Source organism: Poecile atricapillus, chromosome 14, assembly GCF_030490865.1.
Source record: "Poecile atricapillus isolate bPoeAtr1 chromosome 14, bPoeAtr1.hap1, whole genome shotgun sequence".
Classification (NCBI taxonomy): Eukaryota; Metazoa; Chordata; class Aves; order Passeriformes; family Paridae; genus Poecile; species Poecile atricapillus.
Window position 1 is genome coordinate 4289619 of NC_081262.1, and position 26583 is coordinate 4316201.

At 44.3% G+C, this 26583-nt stretch overlaps 2 protein-coding genes across 4 annotated transcripts in view; one reads left to right on the forward strand and one right to left on the reverse strand.

The window, feature by feature from the left end:
• Positions 1–8097: 8097 nt before the first annotated feature.
• Positions 8098–15881, reverse strand: LOC131584332 (vasodilator-stimulated phosphoprotein-like). Its single transcript, XM_058849312.1, has 3 exons — positions 15466–15881; positions 10265–10382; positions 8098–9330 (listed from the first exon to the last, which is right to left on the reverse strand). Exons 1-3 carry the CDS (start codon positions 15735–15737, stop codon positions 9325–9327), a joined length of 396 nt encoding a protein of 131 aa, XP_058705295.1. The 5' UTR covers positions 15738–15881; the 3' UTR covers positions 8098–9324.
• The window catches only part of RBFOX1 (RNA binding fox-1 homolog 1), a 788876-nt gene continuing 777769 nt past the window's right edge, over positions 15477–26583 (forward strand). For 2 of the 3 annotated variants that reach the window (XM_058849301.1, XM_058849302.1), the window contains exon 1: positions 15478–15885. In XM_058849301.1, the coding sequence (XP_058705284.1) occupies positions 15883–15885 (3 nt within the window). In that variant the 5' untranslated portion in view covers positions 15478–15882. Of the gene's footprint in view, positions 15886–26583 lie in introns of all 3 variants that reach the window. The other variant, XM_058849299.1, reaches the window with a different exon arrangement.

Below are 26583 nucleotides of genomic sequence, written 5' to 3' on the forward strand. Positions count from 1 at the left end.
AATTATAAATTATTATAAAATTATAATTTTATAATATTTTATATTTTATATTTTATATTTTATATTTTATATTTTATATTTTATATTTTATATTTTATATTTACATTTGTATTTTTTATTTTAAATTATAAAATAAATTTAAATTATAAAATTATAAATTTAAATTTGTTATTTGTCTAGAACCAACTTTCTGCAAACTGGTTGTAAAGATGTTATTTCTGTAAATAGGACCACATTAGTACATAGCTGTATAAACTTAGGGCTGTATTTGTTTATAAATAAATTAGGGGATAATTAAAAGAGATTATTCTAGAAGTTCTTTTAGGGTTCTTTTCAGAATTACTTTTAAAACTAATTGTGATTATGTGATAACTGTGATATTTGAGAATTATGATAATTCTGTATGCTGAGAAATAGAAAAAGGAAAATGTTTATAAGCACTTCTAGTATATTTGTGTAACAGAAAGTAAATCAAAATAATGTACTATAGAAAGGGCTATATTTGGCCAAAAATGTGATAGGACCAGAGGGATATTACAGTGATTTTCTTTACTGGCACATTGGGAATGTAATTCTATCGTACATTTCCATTTCACTCCGCTTCTCTATCAGCTAGCAGTGATATACTATTATTTCTGGATGAAAATCCTCAGCAGTTTCAATCAGCTGTGCACCATTTCTAAACTACAGCCACAGCCAAGGAGAGCTCCCAAAGGCAGCAGGAATCTCCAAGCTGTGTGCAGGTGAGAGGACTCTGTGGTTCACTGCTGTGGAGGCACATCAGAGTAACACAGATGCCATTTTTCTATTTATTTATTTACCATGCAGTATAATTGTACCTACAGGTCCCATGTCTGGGCTCTCTGCTTTGCTGCTGCCACATGAAAATGTGATTTCTAGTCAGTGCAGAGTGTGCAGGGCTGTGTGCTCTTCTCTCCTTGCTGCTGCACCCTCCAGAGCACATTGGTGCCAAAGAAAAAGGGGAAAAAAAAAAGGAATACTAGAGAAATGCGATTTTTACTCTTACAAATGTTTTCTTATGCTACAAATGTTTACTGTGCTTCCAGCAAGAAAGCCTGTATGAAAACACAGTTCAAACCTGGCAAAGTTCAGGCACTGCTTTTATAGCCAAGGCCTTTCTTTAATCAGTGCTTGAAACCCGTGAGAGGAAAGGAGCCATAAAATCAATTCTAAGTAATCTTGGAAATGAGATAATAGTCCATTAATCTCATCAATATAAGCATGAAATTTGCTGCTGCAGTTCATGCCTACACATTTGTAATAAATTTATCAGTGGGAACAGGACAGAAGCCAACGTTAGGGGTTAGTGCCTCATGCTTCCCCTGCAGCCTTTGTTCAATTTATTTTTTTAATATATTTTTTTCTTACAGTGAAATTATTTAATTCCTTTGTGGAACAGTGCCAGCCAAAAGTTGTTCCTGGTTCTGTATTTAAGGAGAATCTGTGGTGAATTGCTCGTGTGTGACTCGGGATCAGTGGAAGGTTGAGGAGGCAGGGGCTGGAGAATGCAGTGAGTGCCACCGCAGCCCTGGCTGCTGCTGCTGCTGGGCAAACTGGAACTGCTGCCAGTCTGTGCTTCCTGTGGCAGACCTGTGCCCTTGCTGCACTCTAAACCCTGTGTACAGAAACCACCAGATTTTCTGACAGCCACAGAAATTGTTTCTTAAAAAAGCAAACAAATAAACAAACAAAAAGCTTCCGCCAAACAAAAACAAGAAAAAAAAACCAAAATGAAAAAAGCAAGCAAGCAACCAACCAAAAAACCCAACCAAAACAAAAAAAACAAACCAATAACCAACAAGGAGCAAACAAAAAAAACCCCAAGTCTTTGAGCAGTTCCATTTGTTAGGATGAAGATCAAGGAGATGTTTCCTCCTGTCACCTCTTGCTCTCTGAACAACCCAGTCTGCCTGGGCTGGCTATTTACACAACCCAAGCACCTCCAGGGAACATGAATTTTGATATCTCTCATTTCTAGGAATTGTCAAAGGCAGTGCAGGTTTTCAGACAAAACAATTTTATTTTTGTCCTTCCCCTAGAGGCTTCCCATCCCTTGGAGAATTTGTGTGTAACAAAGGGCAATTGCCTCTATAGAAATGGAATTTGGGTGGCCTTGACCAAGGCTTTGTCTTCCCTGGGAGGGTGGGCAGGCCCTGGCACAGTTTCCCAGAGAAGCTGTGGCTGTCCCTGGATCCCTGGAAGTGTCCAAGGCCAGGTTGGACAGGGTTTGGAGTGACCTGGGACAGTGGAAGGTGTCCCTGCCCATGGCAGGGGTGGGATGAGATGGGCTTTAGGGTCCCTTCCAACCCAAACCACTCCATGATTCTCTCTTGGCTCATTTTCCTGTGAGTTTTCCTATTCTAATGTTCATTTGAGTTCTGTATTAGAAACATCCTCATGGCATGAAGGTGGAGGCCAGGAGCAACACAAAGACCTGCTGGAACTATGTTGCAAAGACTCTTTCCATGTAGAACGATTTAGCAGTCCTGAGTCACTGAAATAGAGGGCAAACATTCTGGGTCAGTGTTGCAGAACAGCTTTTCCTGGCAGTGGTGCCAGCCTGGTTTTCCTGAGATCATCCCAGGAGCTGAGCACCAGAGGGGGATCTGCCACTGTGGGCTGGGCTCTCAGTTTTGGTACCCAGCTCCTCAAACAGCTTTCCTCAGATGCATTCATTACCTTTGGATCAGAAGCACTAGCAGCACGGGCAAATATCCTATGATGCTGCATAATTTCAGGCTTAATTAGTTCTTCCAACCTTTCCCTTTGGCAGGGGAATCAGTGGGGGAAGCAGCGTGTGCTGCTCCTGCCTTGGTCTGCAGCGCAAACCCGGCTGAGGTGACTCTTTTGTCATTGATTATTGGGGAGGATTTCTCCAGCTGGATGCCTTCTGCCTGGTCACCATAAATTAGTTTTGTGTCACTGCCTCTAACAGCCACAACACGCTGATAGTCTTTAAATGATGGTTTATATGACCTGAGACAAGATCTAGCCTTATTTTTCTGCTCTATTACTTTCAAAGAATAGTCTTTCTATTATTAACAGGCTGTGGTAAAATAATTGTAAATTCCTTTGCAATTTATAGCAGTTTTGTTCATTGCATCTCATGAAAGCAAACCTTAGCAGAATTGTAAAATATTAGTGAGCAGATGTAAGTATCTGTATTTTAATAATGTGATAACGTGATCATTTTTTCGTTATTTTAGAAAGGTTTACAGCTGGAAGGTTTTGGTTTTTCAGAGCTGCTCTGGGTTGATTTTTCTGCAGCTGTATAAATATGGTAGGAATTCTCTGGCACTGTGATGAAGTTATAAACTGGTGGTGAGGGCACAGTCATGGCTGCAGGAAATTGAGTCTACCCTGGCAGGTACAACAAAGCAGAATCTTCTCAGATTCAATCAGATTTCATGAAGCAAAGATGCTTGTGAATAACAATATATTAGGAATTAATTTCAGTTCTAATTGGGCATTTTTTGTCTGATTTTCAGGTAATACTCAACATTTGAAACTGTTTAATAGTAGTTTTTAATACTTCAATGCTTCTTAAGTTTGTAGTTGCCAGTTTCCAAATGAGTACCCAATTACTTTCTAAAACAACTGTCCAAAAAGTAAATACAGAAATTCAGTTTTACATAGAACTCAGCTTTTGACTTAGGACAGCAAATTCCTCTTGTGCATTGCTAAATCTCTGAAGGGATTTTATTGCTTGTTAATTTGACCCAATGAAGGTGGTTTTCAATCTGCTGCTGTGGCAGGGCTGTGGAATAACCCCAGAACTGGTTCCCTGCAGCTCCAGCAGCCCAGCACGGGACAGAGCTGATCCTGCTGGCCAGGCTGGGGCTGCCTTCAACTCAGCTGGGTGAGGCCCCAGTGGGAATTATGGAAAAATTCTGTGGGTTCCTTGAGTTCCTCTTCTTCTTCCAAAGGTTTGTGAGGTAGGTCATGTGCTCCCTCAGCTCCAGGACTGGTACTTAGGCTCAGTAATTCACTTTAGATGGTTTATTGGAGTGGTGAGCCTTGTTTGGAAAGGTTTATGAAAACAATATTATGGAAATGGTGAGGTTCGTGAGATTTCAATATTTTCTATGGTAGAAATTAACAAAATATCCACTAAAGGTAACAAAAATAATGTAAACACATTATTCACATCAAAGTTTCTCATTTATTTCCTGAGGTAAAGCCCAGACTTCTCCAGCTGTGATCCCTCAGTTGAAAACCCTGGGCTGGTTTGGGAAAAGGGAACATGAAGGGGACTTGTGGTGGGTGGATTCCTGGAGTGTGATGTCTGACAAAGAGCTTTTCACATCCCCTGTCACAAAGTTTCATCACCACGTTATCTTCTGATGCTTTGCAGAGGTGAAGAGTGCTCCATGGAAATACATCAACCAGGAGGCCTCTTCACAGCTCCCTGGACTTTCGGGAATGCTGAAATGGTGGAGCTTCCACTCTTGGCACTCAATTCAAAAGAGGTGCCTTGGTGAAAAGAAGGATGTAAAATAGATTAAAATGCAAGGGAATAAAGCTTGTGTTATGAAACGGGGAGATGAGGAAAGATGTAGATAAAAGAAAGGGGTCGAATGCAGTAATTTTATATTTAAGGCATTAAAAGCTTAAAAGTCAAGAAAAGGGTAAGGGGGGAGGGATGTTTTCAGTGTTGTGGAAGAATTATGCCCCACTGGAGAATCATCTTAGATTCTTAAATCTGATGGGCAAAGGCTGATTGTTGTGGAATTCAGTTTACTTTGGTGGTGTGTGGGCAGATGTCTCTTTCAGACACAGGTTCAGTATCCTGAGCACAGAATCAGGACACAATATTCTCCAAAACACTCTGGGAGCCACGGCCAGCTGAGACAGAGGGAAAAGGGACGGGGTCAGTGACACCTGTGGGACACAGATAAATGCAGGGAATGCACAGGGGTGCTGTTCCTTCAGTGAGTGACAGCAAATGTGCAGCTGTGGTGATAAACCTGGCTGGTGCTGCACATAATGCAGTTTTCAATGAAGAAGGACTTCACCTGAGCTGATTTGCACAATTTACATCAAAAACAACCCCCTGTTATCAGCCCACAAACTGTTTCCTACCAGGAATCACTGCTGTGCTGGATTTACTTTATCTGCTTCTGGGAGCTGAGGGTCTCCAGGGGTGGCATCTGTCAGGAGAGGTCATTAGAAAAGATTTTGGTGTCTGTTTGCCCTTTCCCATTCACTTTACTTGGCCATTTATGCCAAATTAAGGCTTAGGAACAGCTTATCTAAACCATGGATGCTCTGCCTTGTATTTTGTGTGCTCTGTGCAGCCCCTTTGGGAAGGAGATAGGTCAGGCATGGAGCACTGGGACATCAGGCCTTGATCCTCACCTTCCCAGCTCAGCCCTAAGGCCTGAGAGCACCCTCATGAAGGTTTCTGACATGATTTCCTGCATGCTGAGGAGGCAGTTCATAGGTACAGGAAATATTCCAGTTTTTCTGTGTTAACATGCAATCTAAAACCACCACTACTCATATGGCACTATTAAAGAGAGCCTGAATGAGAAATTCAGGGGGGAAATCTCACTAAAAATTTGTATTTTCTACATCCCAAATCAATTTCTGTGTGTTTTTCTTCGTTTCCTGACTAATGGAATCGATGGTTCTGCTGCTGGGTTTAAAATGAAGCTGACACCAAGCCCTGAAATGCTGCTGAAACCAATGGCCCTTGCACAAGGTCTTTGTTGCTGTTGGCACAAGGTCCAGAGTGTTACATCTCTTGTATTAACTGAGCTAAATATTTACACCCCCCTGTCCCCAGATTCCCCAAGTCCCAGGAAATGCAGGTTCTGCCATTCTATTCTGTATTGAACAAAGAAGGGAGGAGAAGTCATGTTACAGACACCTATTTCTCAGCAGCTACAAGGGAAATGTTATCCACACATCAAGTTTTGGTTTTATTTCAATAGTGCTGAAGGATTTAAAATGTGTTTGGTGTAAGAATACACCACAAACCCTAGTTTTATATGCTTCTGGAGGCTTTTACCCAGGAAACCCTACTCAGGTGTCATAGCCCACACCCTTCCAGACCTATAAAAAATAAAAGTTTTGAAATGCTCCTCTCTCAAGAAAACCTTATCTTTAAAAATAAGTGGGGTTTTTTGGGTTTTTTTTTTTGGTTTTTTGGATTTTTTTTGCCAGACATACTTGTCCAAACCATTATCTTAATCTGCAATTAGTCCCCCTGCAATCAAATAAAGGGCATGGATTAATGGGAGAAGCAGGAGAAATATTTTAAAGGGATTAACGTTAATGGAGAAACAGATTATCTTTCTATCAAATGAGGTTAATAACCAAAATTAGCAGTGGCCCCTCACAGTTAGTCACAACCTTCCAGAGTCTGCTAGAGATTAATCAAGTGAGTTTTTGTGTAAAACCTGTAGAATTCTGAAGTGGTTTAGGGTCCTGCCTCTCATTCTGAACAGGATCAAGCCCTTTGGAAGCTCTTACTGCTATGCCAACTTGAAAAACTCATTTCCTCAAGGAATGACTTGTAACCTGAAGAGTTTTCTGCAGCAGCAGGTGCCCAGTTGAACTCCCACTGAAATTGCTGTTATCACAGGCCTGGCCAGCCTGTACATCTGCCTTGTTCATGTGTAAAATTACTACAGGATCATTAACGCTTTATCTCATAATTAAGTTCATGTAGTAGACTTGAAAAGAGAGTATTTTTTTATTGACTCTATTCTATAAAACCCTGTAATTGCTTAATCCCTTACAATATTTAAAGCAATTAACATGTGGCCTTTATTTGCATAAAGGCAATAGGCAAAGGTGGTTTGGAAAGTCATCTTAAGCATCAGCTTGATCTGTGTATTGATGGGATATTTCCTGTAGTCATTGGCTGGCTGTAAATCCATGTCAGAAGACCTTTTGCATGTCTCAAAGCACTGAAGGGAGTGATGTTGTTGCAGGATGACTGTTGTCACTTTTGGTTCATTATTTCAGCACCATTCTTACTAAAATGTGGTGCTTTCAGCAAGGCAGCTTCAGCTGGAATAGCCAGGGCTGGATGACTTTTCCTGCTGTTGCATGTTGGTGTGCAGACTCCTTTTGTAGGCACAGGTGTCTTAAGGAGTGCTCTTTGTTGTTTGTTTGGGTTTTTTTTAATTAAAACCTTTGGCACAGTGGTGATTCTCAGGTTACTTCCACCCTTGTCTGCATCTGGACAGCCTGGGGGTTACCAGTGGCTACCTGGAGGCTAAATTTTCACTGTACTAGAAAAGAAAGTCTGTTGTAATTTATAATTTCCAAACCCATTAATTAATGCAGTGAATGCAGGAGGGCACAGGACTCTTCTGTGCAGTGGTTTTTCTGTGCAGGTGCAAGCTGGTCCACAAGTACAAATCCTACATCTGTTTGATTAAGGTCTCAGTGTGAGGGCACAAGATGCAAATAATAAATGCCTACTTTCAGTCACTTCCTTAGGTAAGTTCTTCTAAGATTGCCCAAGGGAAAACTATTTAAATTGCCATAAAACCTTGTAAAAATCTGTTTTATTTAAAACTCTAGTTCTGTACCTTTAGTACAGACTCCAGTGAAGCATTTGTGGCCTTCAGCATCCCTCTGTGTCAGCCACCTCTGCAGAGGAGCTGGGTCCAGCACGCCGTGGGCTCAGCGTCATTGGACCCAAAGTGCTGCAGATCAAGTGGCTCCCTGAGGTTTTTCCAGTGCTCCAAGGCCAGGCTGGATGGGGCTCTGAGCAACCTGGACTATGGAAGGTGCCCCTGCCCATGGGATGATTTTAAGGTCCCTTCCAACCCAAACCATTCCATGATTCTGTTATTCCATGTTCTCCTAGGAGTCATGGCCAGAGTGCTGCCAAGACAAAGGTGGGGACGGTCCTCATGTTTTCTCTCTCATGCAAATTAAAAAAAAAAATGTTTGAGGCTCCAAACGACATTAAAAATCCCATTAATTGAACCCACAATATAAAAACCCCCATGAGAACCCCATGTTCCCCCTGCCCCCTGTGTGCTTTCTTTCAGCTAAGACATACTCCCCTTGCAAAACACAACATCAAAGTTTTTCAGCTAAAGAGAAGCTTTATTTTTTTGTAAGAGTTGCACAGCCAAAGGTCCCTGTGAGAAGGTTTTCCTAATAATTCTGCAATAAAGAACAGAAAAACCTCAAAAGTGGTATTTCTAGGGAGCCTATTATTAGAAAGAATTGATATTTGAGGAGCTTTAGTTTATTAAAAATGTGCAAGAACTCCTCTGTGTCTAGTTCCATGCAAAGCTTAGTGAAAGGTTAGAAAATTAGCTCCTGTGTGCTGCTTATACAGCTGGATGGATGGAGGGGACTTTACATTTCACAACTTCTTGTTTCTGACAAGTTCCAGTGAATTATTTATGTGGCCACTTATTCTGTAAAGATGGAGCTGAGGGAACAAACTGAGTTCACAAATGCTACCAGAAAGCCTTCAGGTGATAAGATGAAAATGGATCTTGGGCGCTGCTGATCTCAAACCTGGACTGGAATTTGTGGCCTACAGATGAAGGGTTGTGTGGCTTACATTTTTCATCTCTAACTTGTGAATTTGTGCAGTTTATGAACAATTCATGAAGTTCTATTTATCTTCAGCAATTGCCTTATGAATCAAGGGTTTAACTGGAATAAGATAATCCAGGAAATAGTAAATTTCAATTCATTTTTATGAATCTAATATATATTCCACATATGAGAGCAGAGATGTGAATACATTAGTGATAAAAATACTAGAAATAAATTACCTATTTCTGTAACCGTAGCTTAACTCCAAAAGTCAGAGATTTTGGCAGATCTGATTTTTGCAGCTCTTGGATTTTCTGGGAGTTTCTGCCCTTAAAAGTGAGTGAATACACCTCTGCAGGCTTTTTTCTCTCTCTTATTTAAAATGGGCCACTTGTCAGCTTGATTCTTTATCTAAAGCAATATGGATTCACAAATAAAAGGTTTGGAAAATATTTCATTATTTTCAGGGAATTTATTTTTCGTTCTCTCTGTTAACCAGTGGCTTGTTGCTTGTTGATGACACTGTTTTAAATCCTTCCTCTGCTGCAAACATAGACTCATGGGTGATATGAGGCAAGTGGTTCTCAATTATGTTAGTCCATGCTCCAGGATCTGGGATCTTCAGCTCTAATTCCAAATGCTATTAGGCTGAGGGGCAGATGATAATTCCAAAACCCAGCAGCTAATGAACTACAAAGACTTGCTAGAGACTCATTCCAGGGGATTGAGAATCAAGTAGTCTTCACAAAAGGTTTGCCCATATTCTGTCTTCCAGTATTTCAATTAACACTGCAAAAAGGAATTTTAAATTTTGTATAATGTAAATGCAGATGTCAGTCAATGAGTTCCCCAAGTTTAGGGTGAAAAGTCTGAGGTTGTGGTGCAGATGTTAGCATTTAAATGTTAACATTCTGAGGGTGTCACAGGTGCCAGTGCGACCAGACAGCTCTAGAAAGAGCAAACTGCAAAGTCTGCAGGTATGGAAAAAGTACTCCCAAACCTGGACAATGATTATCCATGAAATGTTTTATTAATTGTGGCACGATCAAAAAAAGTTGCACTTGGAGAAACCATAAAAGTTGTCAATTCTTCAGTTGCTGTGAATCCTGCTGTGGCAATGGAAGAATTAAAGATGTTTCACAGGACCAAATTGACCCTGAACGTCTTCTGAAATTGCTTAACTGGACTCTCCAGCTCCTGCAGGAATCATCAGAGCAGATGACTGCTCCCTCTGGTCCCTCAAGGTTCCCAGATTTATGGCAAGAGCTGCAAAGCCCCTCGTGCAGCATCTGCAATATTTACTTTCCTCTCAAAGGCACCGCTGCTCCCAAGAGCTGCCTGGTCCCTGCGTGGTGGAATTCCTCAGGAGCCTCTGAGCTCACAGCTCAGGGATCTGGATTTTACAAGGAAACCCAGGATCCTTGTCCTCCCTGCACAGGGAAGGAAACAGTGCAGAGCTGAAGAGAAAGGGGAAGGGGCTGCTGCCATCCTCAGGAGCAGCTGGAGATTAAAATTGTCCTGCCCTGGTTATTTCAGTAGCAACTGTCCCAACCACAAAGGAGGAACAACCGATGCCATTGCTTCCAACAATTCCTTCAACACTTCCAGAGCTCTGCCTAAATATAAATGGAAGTGAAAACAGCAAGGGAAGCACAGAACCTGATCATGAGGAATCTGTGGAGCAATCCCTCCACACGGGACAGCAAAAAGGCAGCACACAGACCTGCAGCTTTCCAGCTGAAAGGGCACCTGCAGCAGCCTGACCTTTCCACCACAGAGAAAGAAATGAGCCATCAGCCCTGTCTGAACGGCCTTCAATCCCAAGGCACTCCCAAAATAACCTGGAGATAAAGCAGATGGATGAAAATCAGGAGATGCTGGGGAGCTGGGCATGAAGTTGCTTCTTCAAGATGTTTCTTTGAGAGAAATTGTACATGTGCTATAAGTCAAAGTCAGGGGAGAGGAAAATTACAACTCCCTGGAGAAAGGAAAGGGATTAACATTTTATCACAGGCAAACAAGTGGGAAACTCTCAAATTTATAGATATGTAGATACAAGCACATGAAGATATTGCTATGAGGGCATTAAAAATAGAAGTATTATCTTTCTACTCAAAGATTCTACTAAATAGCTATGAATTTCTAATTAAGTAATGTTATATCTCTGTGACAATGTAGTTCATTTTATTATGTATGACTGAAATCTGAAACCTAAATGTAATAATAACTTAAAAGGATGGGCCAAATATTCCAGAATTTTTCTCTGGAGTAGAACTATATGAACAAAAAGGTAGCACCTCTTTGTTCTGTCATGGAGATGAAAGTATTAAAATATTCAGATGTCAGTATTTGATACACAAAGCCCAAGCAAATGACAAATTCAATCTAAGCAGATTCATTAATCTAACTCCCCCCCACAATGCCACAGTCCTTACCTGCTCCACACAACACACCCTCCATAAAACTGACTTCAAGACACTACAAATTGCCAAGAATTGAAAAGGATTTAGGAAATGTGAAGTTACACTAAACCCCACACCAGCAGCACAGTACATGTACACACTGGTACATATTTTTTTCATGTTTTTTGTGTGTTGAAGGTGATTTGTCCATTTCCTTATGTTTGTGTCCTTTTTGTCACAAATTTCAGTTTCAGAGAGCATCTTTCCCCAGATCATTTAAGGCTACACTTCCTGGCAGTGTCCAAAGGGCTGTCCATGGGCCATCACCAAGCTTGTACCAGTGCAGAACCTTTCTGAAGAGGATTCATGAAGTGTTTGTGGCACTGAAATTTGTGACACATCCGCCACAAAACTTCCCCTGAAGCTCACAAATTTTACTGCAAATGGTTTCTGTGTTCCCTTCCCACTGGTAATGGCCTGAGCAGCCTCCCCCAGAAGGAATAAATCACAGTGGATGAGGACGTGTTGGAGATGTTCTCTGCTGCAAATACAATGTGAAATTTTAAAGCATTAAATATATATGTACTATTTATATCTTCCTTACAAATACACTGAAGCTTTCTTTTTGAAGATTTTAAATAAATTTTTTACCCCTTTGTTCTTGATTTTTTTTTCTTTTGATACAGCATCTACAGCATGAACTTAGTCTGCTGTCCTGAACAATTATTTTCTCCAATAAATCCTCTTTCACCTCCAATTCTTTTCCCACATACCACAGATCTGTGTTCTTGAGATCTTTCGGTTAGAACAACCTGATACCAGTTCCCAAATTTGGAAATAAACACAGAAAATATTTTACTACAAAGGAGAAAAGGTTTCCAAATTTAAGAAAACATGAAATAGGCTTTTACTCAGAAAATATATTTTTAAAAATATTTTAAGAATTAATCCCTGACTGGGAATGTGTTCAAAACATTGTGTTTCAATGGAGCCATTTGCTACTCGCCCTTTATTTTTTTCTCTTGCCATGGATAATTTACATTAAATTGGAAAATGTCTCCTTCTGAATCAACTTTTTAAGTGCATGGCTGGACAATTATACTTCAGTTTGTGCATTTTCTTTTTAAGTATTTCCAACAGAAATGACTGAGAATTGTGGCTTTACACAAACTTAACTTTGGGGTGGAATCGCCAAGATTAATTTTTTATCAAATGCTTTAAATGCTTTATTCCAAAGGTAACAAATAACAAGATACCTTTCTCAAGGTGGCTCCTGTGGAAGAGATGCACAGGGAGGAACATTTGGAGTTGTTGTGTTTAGGAAAGGAAATCTCACAATGCCTGGAGCTCTGGAACAGAAAACAATATTTGGGTGCTGGTCTCTGCTGTGCCACGTGAGGCTGATGCTGCCTCTGCTGGCTTCTCTCTCTGCTCAAAATTCCGCTCTCCTTTCTCCCCATCCAAAGTTATTTCTTCCAGCAGAACTCTAACCCCAGCTGGGAGCCTCTGTATCATACCAACAGCAAAGTTTGGAGAATGAAGGAGCTCTTTTAAGAAAGATCTGACTTGCAGTTCAGGGTTCTTTCATGTGAGGGGAACAAAGGGAAGACAGATGTGAAAAACAAGCCAAGGGAACCTTTTTGACAGGGTTTGTACAAAAGGAGAGTGTGTAGGTGTTGAGACTCCAAAAGACAAGCTCTCATCCAGTCACTTAACACACACCTGATTCTCTAATCAAGAACAGATCAAAGGAACCAACACCTGCACCAGATTCAGTTTTAATCCTGTGAGTAGTGCTCAACACTCCAGTGAGTATTCACTACTCAACAGGAATGCTCAGGAGCCCAAAGAAAACTATTTATTAAGCCTAGTTCATGAGATTTTTGTTCTTTCATGAAGGATTGTGGTTTAGCTTATTTGTGTGAGCTTCAGTTGCTTATTATTTTAGCAGATTTAAATAATTCTAAATTCTTCATTCTGGAGACTGAGCTTTGTCCAGAGAGTGAATGGATAAAGAAAGACTACAGGTCAGGATTGGAAAGAGCCTGAGATACCTAAAAATCTTTGCATTGGTACTGCCCTGAATGTCATATATTTGGAGAAAAGAATTCTGTGCTGATTCATGTGGGAGGAAGGCACTGGATGCCTTTCCTTTCCTGCTGTGTTTTATAACCCTGGGGCTTCATGGTCATTGAGTGTATGGGCAGGAGAGTGTGACTCCTCTGAGTCACTCAGTGGTCACCTCTGTGTGAGCCAGGATTTAGCCTGAACAACCCAATGGCAACAATTCCACCAAGTCTGCCTCATACCACATCAGCATATATCATCAAAGGGTGGGCATTTTTGATATGGGCGTCTCTTTTTCAGTTATTTTTTAATTTTTATTAGTTCAGTCTTTAAAAACTGCTGACAAAGTAGGAGGTGTTGGGCCATATGGCAAACTTATCAATGCAGTCAGTCATATTTAATCAAAATGTTGAAAATTATTTTCTTATTAGAGGGCCTAAATATACAAATTAAGGAAGAGCTGATGAAATGCTGCCAGCCTTGTGTTGCATTTCTACTTGCTAACCTTCTACCAGTATCAGTTTCTCATAGAGGGATTAGTAAATGTGGTTTTAAGTATCTTGAACCACACAGTAATCAATTACCAACTGTAAAATAACCTTTTAGTGATCTAGAAAACTTCAGTGCAATGTTTCGACCTCCAATTTATATTTGTTGGAGACAAACCTCTCCTTGCCTTCTCTGTGTTGATTTTGGAGTGAATTAGAAGGCTGAAAAGAAAAATGAAAGAAACCCATGGGATGGATTTAAAATCCATCCAAGGGTCTTTATATGAACTTCACAGGGATCAGCCTTCAGAGTGGGACATAGCTTTTGAGAGAATCTGTTGGGATAACTAGATAATTTAAGTTTTGATCCTGAAAATGAATCTTTGAGTAACTTTGTAACTCTCAGTAATCTGACAAATTTTAACGAGGTGGAGTAAAATTTTCCAGCCATTAAACGCTGCATCATGTTTGATGAGGAATGATAAATTCTGAAGTCGGTGTCTGAAGTGATTCAGCTTCATAAGCTGGTGTGGCTGGGTAAAGGAACCCTCCCGAGCGTATTTCGGGGATCCAGGATCACACCCCGGGCCTTAAAATAGCAGCAGAAATAGGCCAAGCCCCAAATCTGTCAGGGGAGGCAGAGGGATACAGATATGTGCTTTTGAGGTACTTCTGTACATGATCGATGTGGGAGCTGCAGTTCAACTGACAAAGACTCGGCTGTATTTATTTTCTGCACAGATGAAAAAGTTTATAGGGAGATTATTTATATAAAGTTTTTTTAAGGGACCACAGGCCTATGATTTAAAGCTTTCCTCCTCGTTATCACCTGATTTTGTTAACTGCTTTGCAGTTCCATCTCAATGCTTAAAACAACTCCTTACTCCTACCCCACAGGAGGCAGCACATCTGTCTGATCCTCACACTGCACATCTGTAATTGATACCGGTTACATGTTGGAGTAAGTCTCAGTGGCATTAATTTATTGTAGCTGAAGGTTGAGCAGCACAAAAACGTTCGACCACTACAGGCTTATACCTAATGTGTTGAGAAGGACAAGGCAGTGTTCTGGCAGGTCCTGATGTTTATTTTTTTTCCCCAAACTTTCTCGTCAATAGCTGCTGTCAGCCTCACTAAACAGTAATTCATGCCTTTCGGAATGCTGCGATGCTCTTCTCCGTAGGTGAGCATTAGGTTTCCTTTGGGCAAGAGGAAGGGGAAGGAAGCGGGCAGAGATGGCTGGGGATCGCCAAGGGCACCGTTTTAATCAGCAATTTCCCCAGTGCCGCTTTGGTGTGTGTTCGCCTCCTGCAGCAGCGCTGCCCGCTCGGGCTGGGGGAGAGCGCGGCTCTCCGGGACGAGCCCCGGGGATGCGAACTTGCGAGCGCGCCTCCGGTGCCCCGGGAATGTTCCGGGCCGGCGGAACGCCCGGCTGCGGAGCCATCCCTCCGGAGCCATCCCTCCGGTGCCATCCCCAGAGCCATCCCTCCGGTGTCATCCCCGGAGCCATCCCCCTGGAGCCATCCCCCTGGAGCCATCCCCCCGGTGCCATCCCCCCGGAGCCATCCCTCCGGTGCCATCCCTCCGGTGCCATCCCCCCGGAGCCATCCCCCCGGAGCCATCCCCCCGGTGCCATCCCCCCGGAGCCATCCCCCCGGAGCCATCCCCGGACCCATCCCCCCGGTGCCATCCCCCCGGTGCCATCCCCGGTACGGGCGGGCCCCGCGGGTTCCCGGGCGCCGCCGCGCGGCCGCCAGTGCCGGGCGGGGCCGCGCCTCCGGAGCCGGGGAGCCCCTCTCTCTCTCTCTCTCTCTCTCTCTCTCTCCCCCCGGCCCCTCTCTCCCCCCGGTCCCTCTCCGCCGTCCCGCCGCACCGCATCCCGCCCCCGCCGCCTCCCCCGGCGCTGGGGCTCCCCCGCCGCTCTCGCCCTCCCCGCCCCAGCCCGCCCCGCCGGGTTTGAAGGTCACCTCCGCCCGCCGCCGCCGCCGAGCCACTTTCCGCGCCGGCGGGCGAGCGGCAGCGCCTCCGCCCCGGGAAGCTCCGTGTCCGGCCGGTGCGGGGCTCCCGCCGGGCGGAGCGGAGCGGAGCGGAGCCGCCTCTCGCCCCCTGCTCTCCCCCAGCCGGCCGCCCCCGGGGTCTCGCCGCCGGCCGCCGAGGTCGCGGTCGGGCCGGGCGGGGGCCCCGGTGGCGGAGCGCGGCGGGCCCGGGGGGAGCCGGGCGGCGGCGGGGGGCGCGGCATGCGGCGGTGAGCGAGGGCGGCGGCGCTGCCCGCGGGAAGGGGCTGCGGCGGCGGCGGGAGCCGCGTCCCGCTGCCACTTGCCTGCCGGGGCCGCCCGCCCTGCACGGGAGAAGCGCCGCGAGCCTTCGCCTCCGCTCGCCTCTTTATGGTGAGTTGTGGCCGCGGGGGACAGCGGGGCCCGGGGCGCCGAGCAGCCCGGCAGGGGCGCGGGGGCTGCGGCCGCCAAGTTCCCGGGAGGAGGGAGGGGAGGGAGCCGGGCGGGCTCTCGGGGAGCTGCGGGGCTGGAGCCGAGGGATGCCCGCGGGCAGGGGCTGCGGGGAGAGCCTCGCCACGGGAACCGGCTCCCAAAGGCACGGAACGGCGAGGAACATGGGCTCTGCCGAGTCCCTCCTTAAAAGAGCGCAGATATTTAACTGCCGGGAAACTACCTGCCTGTAAGTCCTCGGTATTTGCTGATTTTATTTGCGATTCACCAGATCGTTTTCTCCTGCGTGCCTCTGTCAGGAAAAAAAAAAAAAAAAGTATCAGTGTTGCCTTAATACCTGTTCGGCGCAGGTGTAGTGCCACCGTCGCCGTGTTTCAAATGCCCAGGCAGCTCCTTTCGGGTGCCGCTCCTCAGCAGGGCAGGGCTTTGCACCGGGAGATGGCTTCGCGATGTGACAGTGGCACACGATTTGTGATGTGGCTGTTGGACACTGAGCTGCCAAACTTAACATGGTTCGCGCAGATGGTGGAACGAATGTGGTCTGAAGTTTGACTGGAGTGATTCACATCAGCGAAGTGTGAAAGAGCTTGTCCAAATCTGCAGCTTTTGTTTATCTACTTTGTGAATTGCAAATGTGGTCTAGTATGTTACATTCTGAAGTAAGTTTAGTGTTGACTGGTTTTTACACTTGAAATAAAATTCGGCTTATTTAAGGCGAGGTGGAGCATAAAACACAGCAGACGCTGCTGCTGGTGTCCCAAGAATGTCAAGTACCTTGTTTCATTTCTCTAGACTCGAGGATACTTCAGAGAAGAAAGATACCGTGTGTTTCATTTGTCATTCGGAAGTGTGAAAACAGTTGTGTGCATGGGCTGTAAAAGTAGAAGCGAGGTTTTGTCACTCTGTGGTAGAGATTGATGAAGGTGGATGAATCGCAGTCTAGAGCAGAGCTAGCCCTCATAATCAAATAATTAAGTTTTAGAAATCAAATAGCCATACCTGCTTGAGAAGTTATATCTTGGGAAGAGTAGTGGGGCCGTGTCAATCTTCTATATGTATGTCAATAGATCATTTAGTTTTCAGGAAAGTGCTTGATATCACGTGCTCCAGTTATCAGGATTATAGCAGTGAATTAGAGCAGGTATTTTTAATTGGTTTTTATTTACTTTTACTATAATGTTTTGCATTACTGGGTATTCAGGAAGCTATTTTTCTATAGGAATTTTGATTATGGTCGAGATCTACTTGCTAACTTATGCAGGCTATGAAGGCTTGGCTTCCCAAGTCTCATTTACAGTTTATTCTGCTGGTAAATACATTAGACAAAGGATCTGGCATTTCCTGAAATGAAATCTGTATTTCTAATGTCAAGACTGTATTTCATTTTTTCTATCAGTACTTATCTGAGTATCAGTAATAGAGCTGACAAATGTAATGAATAAAATTCACAGTGTGTTGATGATTTTTATAGTTCTTGTAATTGAAGTACTTGGTGTCCTTGACGTGAGGAGGATGCTGCTCTGGCTTTCATGCAAGGGTAGCCTTTACTGACAGGAACGCTGTGAGGAGTGGGTGTGGAGGAGGGCAGTGGGACTGTGAGCTCCTGTGTGTGATGTGCTCCTGTGTGTGATGTGCTCCTGTGTGTGTTGAGCTCCTGGGTGTGATGTGTTCCTGTGTGTGTTGAGCTCCTGGGTGTGATGTGCTCCTGGGTGTGTTGTGCTCCTGTGTGTGATGTGCTCCTGTGTGTGATGTGCTCCTGTGTGTGATGTGCTCCTGGGTGTGTTGAGCTCCTGTGTGTGTTGAGCTCCTGGGTGTGATGTGCTCCTGGGTGTGATGTGCTCCTGGGTGTGATGTGCTCCTGTGTGTGTTGTGCTCCTGTGTGTGATGTGCTCCTGGGTGTGATGTGCTCCTGGGTGTGATGTGCTCCTGGGTGTGATGTGCTCCTGGGTGTGATGTGCTCCTGGGTGTGATGTGTTCCTGGGTGTGTTGAGCTCCTGTGTGTGATGTGTTCCTGGGTGTGATGTGCTCCTGTGTGTGATGTGTTCCTGTGTGTGTTGAGCTCCTGTGTGTGTTGAGCTCCTGGGTGTGTTGAGCTCCTGGGTGTGATGAGCTCCTGGGTGTGTTGAGCTCCTGTGTGTGTTGAGCTCCTGGGTGTGATGAGCTCCTGGGTGTGTTGAGCTCCTGTGTGTGTTGAGCTCCTGTGTGTGTTGAGCTCCTGGGTGTGTTGAGCTCCTGGGTGTGCTGAGCTCCTGGGTGTGTTGAGCTCCTGGGTATGATGTGCTCCTGTGGGTGTGATGTGCTCCTGTGTGTGATGTGCTCCTGGGTGTGATGTGCTCCTGGGTGTGCTGAGCTCCTGTGTGTGTTGAGCTCCTGTGTGTGTTGAGCTCCTGTGTGTGATGTGTTCCTGTGTGTGTTGAGCTCCTGGGTGTGTTGAGCTCCTGGGTGTGTTGAGCTCCTGGGTGTGATGTGCTCCTGGGTGTGTTGAGCTCCTGTGTGTGTTGAGCTCCTGGGTGTGTTGAGCTCCTGGGTGTGATGTGCTCCTGTGTGTGTTGAGCTCCTGTGTGTGTTGAGCTCCTGGGTGTGTTGAGCTCCTGTGTGTGTTGAGCTCCTGTGTGTGTTGAGCTCCTGGGTGTGATGTGCTCCTGGGTGTGATGTGCTCCTGTGTGTGATGTGCTCCTGTGTGTGTTGAGCTCCTGTGTGTGTTGAGCTCCTGGGTGTGATGTGCTCCTGGGTGTGATGTGCTCCTGGGTGTGATGTGTTCCTGGGTGTGATGAGCTCCTGGGTGTGATGTGTTCCTGTGTGTGATGTGCTCCTGTGTGTGTTGAGCTCCTGGGTGTGATGTGTTCCTGTGTGTGTTGAGCTCCTGTGTGTGTTGAGCTCCTGTGTGTGATGTGCTCCTGGGTGTGATGTGCTCCTGTGTGTGATGTGTTCCTGTGTGTGTTGAGCTCCTGGGTGTGATGAGCTCCTGGGTGTGTTGAGCTCCTGGGTGTGTTGAGCTCCTGGGTGTGTTGAGCTCCTGGGTGTGTTGAGCTCCTGGGTGTGTTGAGCTCCTGGGTGTGTTGAGCTCCTGGGTGTGTTGAGCTCCTGGGTGTGTTGAGCTCCTGGGTGTGTTGAGCTCCTGTGTGTGTTGAGCTCCTGGGTGTGATGTGCTCCATTTCCAGCACAGGGTGTCCCGAGCACGGTTCCAGCGGTGCCCGCACACCGGTCCCTGCACACTGGTCCCTGCACACCGGTCCCTGCACACCGGTCCCTGCACACCGGTCCCTGGGGCTGCTGCTGCCCAGGAGGGCAGTGGGATGTCCCCAGGCTGCCAGCACAGGTGGGTTTGAAGTGTCTCCTTGCTCCCTGCTCAGAGCCCCCTTGAAGTTAAACACAGAACAGCAGGGCCAGGCGGGACTCAGCTGCTCCTTTCAGTCTGTGTTCCTGCCCAAGGCAGGATCAGCTCGTACCTGTGTCATCTCTGATGGCATACTTCGTGTACTTTTTGTATTCCCATTCTCCTCTTACTCTTCTTCCTGCTTTTGCTGTCTAATCCATTCATTTTTTTCTTCTTGTTAATGCTCTTACCTATTATTTTCTGAAGAATCTTATCCTGTTCCCTGCAAGCTGCCCCTCTGCTATGGCCAGCCAGTCTCCTTCAGTATTTTTCTCATTGCTTTGTGGGAGATCTGCTGCTTCTTTTCCAGCCCTATATATATCTGCTGGATTTACCAGGTTTCTGCCTAGTTTTTAGCAGGAATGGAATGGAAATGGTACCCCTGTTCTCTCTCTGTGCAGACAGGAAAGCTTTGTTCAGGACCAAAGAGCTGTTCAGTACCTGCTTGCACTGGGGGAGGTTGAGCTGCTTGGAAATAGAGACCAATGGCTGAGTTAAAAAATCCACCATCACTAATTTTTCACCTTGTAGCTTGAAATGGCATGACCTGATTTTTAAATCTGACTAGAAGCATTATGTACCACAAAGGGCAGAGCTGCTAAGTGCTGGCTACAAGAAGAAATATTATTTACAGCCATTGGAGGTATGGCTGCATATTGTTTTCTGAAAGGTGCACTCGTCTGAAAAAGATGAATCTTATGTAATTAAGAATAACAGATCTCACTACAGCCTGGGAGAATATATAGTAGCTGAAAAATGTGTTTGTTCTATGCATGTCAGAACTACCTCTACTTAATTCTTGGCTCTTTACTCCTTCCCATTTCTTGTGGGAGCTGGGGATCCTCTTGTCTCAGGCAGCCTTGGAAAAGTAGAGTGTGAACAAAACTGAAGAGTCAGGAAGCAAGAAAACAGACAGGGCTTACAAGAGTGGCAAACAGAACAATTCTTAGGGATCCTGACTGCTTCTGCTCTTGACAGGGTGAAATCACAAACATCTGTGGCAGAACTTCTGAGGACTCCATTGAGCAAAACTGGAGCTGTACCATTTCCTGAGAGCAGAAAGCTCCTGTCCTGAGGATCTTTTCCCAAGTCATTAATGAGTAGTCTTTTTTTTTTTTTAACTTTTTCTTGCTGTTTGTTTTGATTTCTTTGCTTAGTTTCACTTTCTTATGAGTAGTTTTGTTTTTTTACTTAAATAATTGAATTTTCCAGTGCCCATGATTATTTTGTAATGCAGATCCTCATTCTGGGGAGTATAATGCCATCTCTTTCACTTTGTTGTGCATTTTTGCAGATGTTATCAGTAGATAGTGTTTGTATCACCTACTCTGAATGTCTGTTGTAAAGATTAAAAACTCCTTATGAAGCTCTCAGTATTTATGACACTTTCCCTTCATAACTATTATTCTGTTAAACATTTGCTGTGCCAGAAATGACAACTTATTGCCAGTTAGATAATTTTATTTGTGTCCTTCAAGTTGATGCAATAAAAATGGTATGCAAACTGAAAGGAGCTGGAAAATCCCTTGTGGGATGCTGGGGTTGACAGTGGTGCAACAGCAGCACTGGAGTTTGTGTAATTCTGTGGAGCTGGAAGGGGTGGTGGTGTCACATCCACAGGATGGGTCACAGCTGCCCAACAAGCAGCATCAAGGGCCAAAAGTGACCTGCTCATACTTTGAAATCCTATTTTCTGCCAGGTAGGTGTAATTTAACATCTCTATTCTTGTGCTCCAGATTCTGTGCTTTGCAGAGATCCTGTCCAGAAGGAAGAATATTTACAAGTGATGTTTTTAGGGAATATTCCAAAATCCAAGATGTTTTGTGAGGTATTGATCTGGCTGGTTTCAAGGGGAAAGAAACTGTTCGATATTTTGTAAGGTTGTATCTATCAGAAGATGGTTAAGTGTCTCTAACATAAGAGTGAGGCTCTGTGGCAGTTTTGTCAAAGCCAGTTAAAAACTCCTGGACATTTTGCAACTTTGGATGCAGCTCTAAAATCCCATGTTTCCAAACAGCAAAATGTTCCTGTGCTAATAGCTGAAAAAAAGAGTTTACACTGGCAGATGCTTCAGGACCTGCTTCCAGGCAGTGCCCTAAAATTCAGATGAGGGTGGGAAGCACTGTGCCACAGATGGGCAGAGTGTGTCAGCAGGGAGCTCAGCACAGCACAGCTCTGTGAGCAAACCCAGATTCCTCACAAGAACTGCCTGTGCTCATCTGGGGAGCTGTGAGCACGGCCACAGCAGGCTGAGAGGGCAAGTGTGCAAAACTAAATCACTTGGAGACAAACATCACGGGGCTGACTGCAGGGCCAGGTGCAGCTGCCTGAGACCAGCGTTCAAACACTACAAAAACACAGATTTTCTGTTTGCAACTCGCTTGGCTTCAGCCCTGCAGTGCACAACCCCTGGCCAGGAAAGTTTAGGATACAGCAGGAAGAGGTTACAGTGCTAAAAAAGTGAATTTCAATGATACTCCTATCCAAGTAATTGCTGTCTTTAGGCTCCTCAGTGGGAAAGCAATGCTTGTGAGAGCTGGAGTTGCACAGAATCACACCCACAGAATATTCTGGGCTGGAAGGGACCACAAGGATCAAGTCCAGCTCTTAAGGGAATGACCTTAGTGGGGAGTTAATGACTCTCAGCTTCCTGTGTGTTTGTAGTTCTTTCATTTGAATCTGTTGCAGTGGTAGTTGGGATTCAAACTTTATGTTTTGGCCTTTATTATTCACTTTTCCACTGGATTTTTTCCTAGAATCAAATAAGCTATGAATGTATGCTGACCAGTTTTCCTGATGAGGACACCCATAATTTCTTGCTCTCCTGGCTGCTGTTTTTTTCAGTTTTGTGAGGTTTTTATTGTCTCTGAGTTCAGTCTCTGTGTTAGTTGTGATCAAACATTATATGATCAGAGCAGTAAGAAGCTGGTCTGAAAATATTTATTTTTTTTTTTTTTCCCTCCTGAGAAATTTGGGAAAACTCAAACTTGATGTAGAAACTTCCAACTCTAAAAGTGTATTGTTTTAAAGGTGTGAGTGTGTGAAAATACAGGTAGGAAATTCAGGAGAAATTTAGGAGAATGTTTAAAGAGGGAAGTGCCACTACTTCAAATTAAAATACTCCCACAGTTAGAGCAGGTGTGGAGAAGGTGGAAGAGCCCCAGAGTACAGGTGGAAGGAAGGGTGGTTGTGATGGACAGCTGTACTTCTGTTAAAGGAAAAAAGTTCTGCTGTGTTGAAATCAACCCCATCTTCACATGAGATAAAACACTAAATCCAGGTGGGAAACACTAATTCCCTGGTGGGAAAGCCCAGTGGAGGTGCAGTTGGTGTCCTTGGGCTTGGCTGTCCTTTGGGTGTTTTAAAACTTTTTCATCTTTCCTGCAGCTTACACACGAGAAACACATATAGAAAACAGTTATATGTGTAATGCTGCTGTCTTACAAAACTGACAGTCTGTTGTGCACCTCAAACAGATCCAGAGCCCTGGATTTCAAAATAAAACATTGTGTAATTGTCTTGTTGTCTTGAAAAAACATATCTTTTCTACGTCTGTTCAGTGATTAATGGCAGTCATCTCTCACAAAAGTGGTTTGGCTGGTGAATCAGCATTACTCTTCCTCTGGATGGCCAGTTCTTGAGTTTCTGCTTTTATCTTTTAGATATGTTTTGTTCAATAGACCCTTAGGTGTCTGAGTTTTTCCTCATGTTGTAGAGGATTGGTAATTTAGGGTTTGAGGAGAAATTAGACAAAGTTGAATGGCACTGATCCAGGAAAAAGGCTTGGTAGTCTCTGTTAGAGCCAATATTGCTATCTTTGCCTGCCCTGTTCATTCACTGTTTTTGTGGTTAGCATTCTTTCCTAAATTAAGGATTATGCAGTATTATGGAGATATTTTGTTGAGCAAATGATTTTGACTGTAAATAAAGAACCTGTAAACAGTGCCTGCATGAAATCATAGAATACAGCATTAAACACTGCTCTCAGAATAATCTTTTTGTCTTCAAATGGATACAATTCTGTAGCATTTGCCTTGGGATGCAGCACAGCCTGCGTGGTTTTTGACCACAGAGCAGAGCTTACAGCCTTCCTACTTCTGTGGGAAAAGTCACTGAGGCATCAGTTTCAAATTGTGCTGCTGGGTGGTTCTCTCTGATCAGTGTCTCAGGAAATAATATGAAATACTCTCTCCTGTTACAATGAAACTCTACAGTGAAGCTCCAGGATTAAAAAAAAAAAAGAAATAGTGTCTGCACTAGAGGCAGTGCACTGTGTCTGTAAGTAGTTACCTAAATGTCCTTTCCTCCAGCATCGAAGATAAGCTGCCTAAAATGTCATCTACCACATGGTGATACCCATTTTGAGCCTGCAACAATAAAAATGCTAAGGAAGTCCCAGAGTGCAGTTTGAATTGAGCCACACAGAGTGACCCAGCAGGAAGATGAATGGATCTAGATATCCTCCTGATCTTTCTGTGATATTAGACCCTTTTCCCACTCCTTAATTTAGGACACTCTCCAAATGGCTCCTTCCCTTCCTGGTGCCCTGCTCTCGGTTGCCATCGTGATGCTGTGTTAGTCTGCAGCTGCCTCCACAGGGCACCCGTCGGCTTTGCCCTGCTCCTGGCCAGGGCTGGGCTCTTGCCAAACACCCAAATTGGCCATTTTGCATGTTTCACACACTTGCTTCCCTGTGAATGTCCTCAGCTTAAAACCAGGTAAATTCATTCTTATTGTTTCCCCATCCCCAGTACTACCTGTGAGTTTTTGATGTGTGTTTTTGTGTGGTTATTTCTATTTTACAGCGTTGCTGTCACTTCATTTCGGTGCTGAATCCATGGCTGTGGCTGGCTGTAAGGATCCTATAGCACTCTGGGCAAAACCAGCCCTAAAGCCCAGGTGCCAGGTGGGGCAGGGTGGGATTTACCTGTGCACGGAGCTCTCTGGGCTACAGGGCACAGCCAGATCCCCCTGCTCTGCACAAGCCTGATGCTAAAATCACATGTTCTTTCATCCTGAAGCTGTCTTTTACTCCTCCCACTGTAAAAAGCCTCCAAATCAGTCAGCTTTGGTGCTGATACAATCTTTCATCCTCACTCAGGCAGCTGCCATGTCCAGTGAGGCACCTGATTAATCACTTCTTTTTGGGACATATTGCTTCCAGTGGGCAGAATGATGCAGTCAAATAGTTTGGCCCCCTCAAACACTGACATTGTTTTGTTTCCAGCAACTGCCATTTCTCTGCAGGAGGGTTTGTAATCAACTTGTGATGATAACACTCCTTACATGTTTGCCTTTTGATGTGGTTTAGCCAGAGGTTTTCCCCTTCCCAGTGTTTCAGTGCTCGTGGTTGTGTTCCTGCTTTCGAATGGGCTCAAACTGCTGCTTCAGAGCAACCACAGAGCTGCCTTCTTCAAAATGTGTGTGTGTGTGTGTGGCAGAACCTGAGTGGATTTTAAAAAGGACTCAAGTGTCGCCTGAAATCTCATTATGTACAAACTTGGCTGTGTGGGAAGCTAAATACTTGATTGTATTCTAAAGATGAAGGTGGTTTTGTGCTGTAATGACTCCAGAGTGTGTCACAAAGAAGTTTTGGTGCTGTGGTGTAAAGGGTTCTGCAGGACTGTGGGGCAGCTGTAAAGGGCAGTGAGGTCACAATCCCATCTCTGAGTGCCAGGTTAAAAAAAAACCCTGTCTGGAATGAAAAGAAGTAATCTAAAACCATTTTAAAACTCCAGCAATCAAAGTGATCAAATTTAGGAAAATACAACACCACAGTAAATACATAGAGGTAAAAATCAAAGTTAATGGTTGCCAGCACCTCTGCTCCAATCAGTGCTTCTACCTGGGCTTGAGTTGCAAATTTGTTTTCAAGTGGTGCTGCCAGGGCTGTGATGGCCCTGTCAGGGTCTGTGTCACAGCTCAGCTTGTGGCTGATTGGCATGGCCTGACAGCCTGGGGGCTGCTGTGCCATTTCCAGTAATTGTTGTGTTTTGGGGAGAGTTGTGTTGGTGAATAAAACAATTCTTAATATCGGTGTTCCTTTATCAGCACGTCTTAAACTGTGCAATTTTTAGTAAGTGTGTTTAGTAGTCAATATGGTGCTTTGCACACACAGCTTTGCAAGTGGGCAAAATAAAGGGAAATTAGGAATCTTCTCTTGATATTAGAAGTGAGGTAGACTTCTCTTTCCATATTTGCACTGTTACAAAGCAGTAGAATAAAATATGAATCCAAATTTCTAATGCAAGAATTTCTAGTGGATAGGAGATCTTAAAATTGTAAAAATTGTTTCCCCAATGAAGCCACTAAATATTTTGTCACTGACTGTGCAAGAAGCAAAAAGATTGGACTGTAATTCTATGTACAAAAATATATTTATTGAAGTTTTCTCAGGGTGAGACTATCTTTCAAGAGTTATTGAGGTACAAATTAGATTGAATAAAGTTTTCTTTAGTCCTTGGAATAGTTCTCATATGAACTAATCTGTGGTACATGACCATGCTGTTCACAAGGAAGTAATAAACCCAAGTGAGGTGGAGATGGAGAGTAAGTGAGAAAGGTGATAAACTCTTCCTGCCTGCAGATTTCAGACTTTTGGTTGCCAAAATCCAGCTGCAGTCATCATGTGTGCTCTGCTCTGAGAGATTCACACTTTGCCAATAAAGGAGAGCTCTGTTGCATAAGTGGATGCATCTTTATTAGCTGAGGGAAATTTTAGGTGCTAAATTGGCTGCTTTATTGGTGTACCTGTGTTTAAATGCAGGCTGTCCTATCAGCAGATCTCAGTATTATTTTAAGAAGCTCATCCTCAGTGTTTTCTCATGGCCAGAGCGAATGGCTCCTGAGCTGTGTTGTATTGGCACCTCACGCATTTGCTGCTTCCTTTGCTCCTTAGAATGCCACAGTTTGATCTCCTGGTTCTTTGAAGGTCTCCAAAATGAGCCCCAAAAGCTCTTCAGGCCTTGTATCACATAAATCAGAGGGAAATGATGCTGATCATAACGAGGAGGAGGAGGAGGAACACTTTTGATGTCCTTTTCTCATGTACCATTTGTGCTTCTCCTCTTCCCTCATCAGTCTTGCCAGGCCACATCAGGGCAGCTCACGGTGGAGCCTGCACCTTTGAGGGTCATTTTGAGGCCTCTGAATTGATCAGAGGAAGGCTGGTCTTTTTTTTTCAATTGTCATTATTATTTTTTTAATGTCTCAATCCTGGTATTTGTGCAACAGCTCTGGCAGTAGCATGTGCTGAGTGGGGAAA

Excerpts from the sequence above, each read along its gene's own strand:
- LOC131584332 (XM_058849312.1), bottom strand. The coding sequence starts at position 15,737 with ATGCCGCGCCCCCCGCCGCCGCCCGGCTCCCCCCGGGCCCGCCGCGCT. Across the intron at positions 10,383-15,465 it reads GGCGGCGGCGGCGGGCGGAG|GTTATTTTGGGAGTGCCTTG; the intron begins GTGACCTTCAAA and ends CTTTATCTCCAG.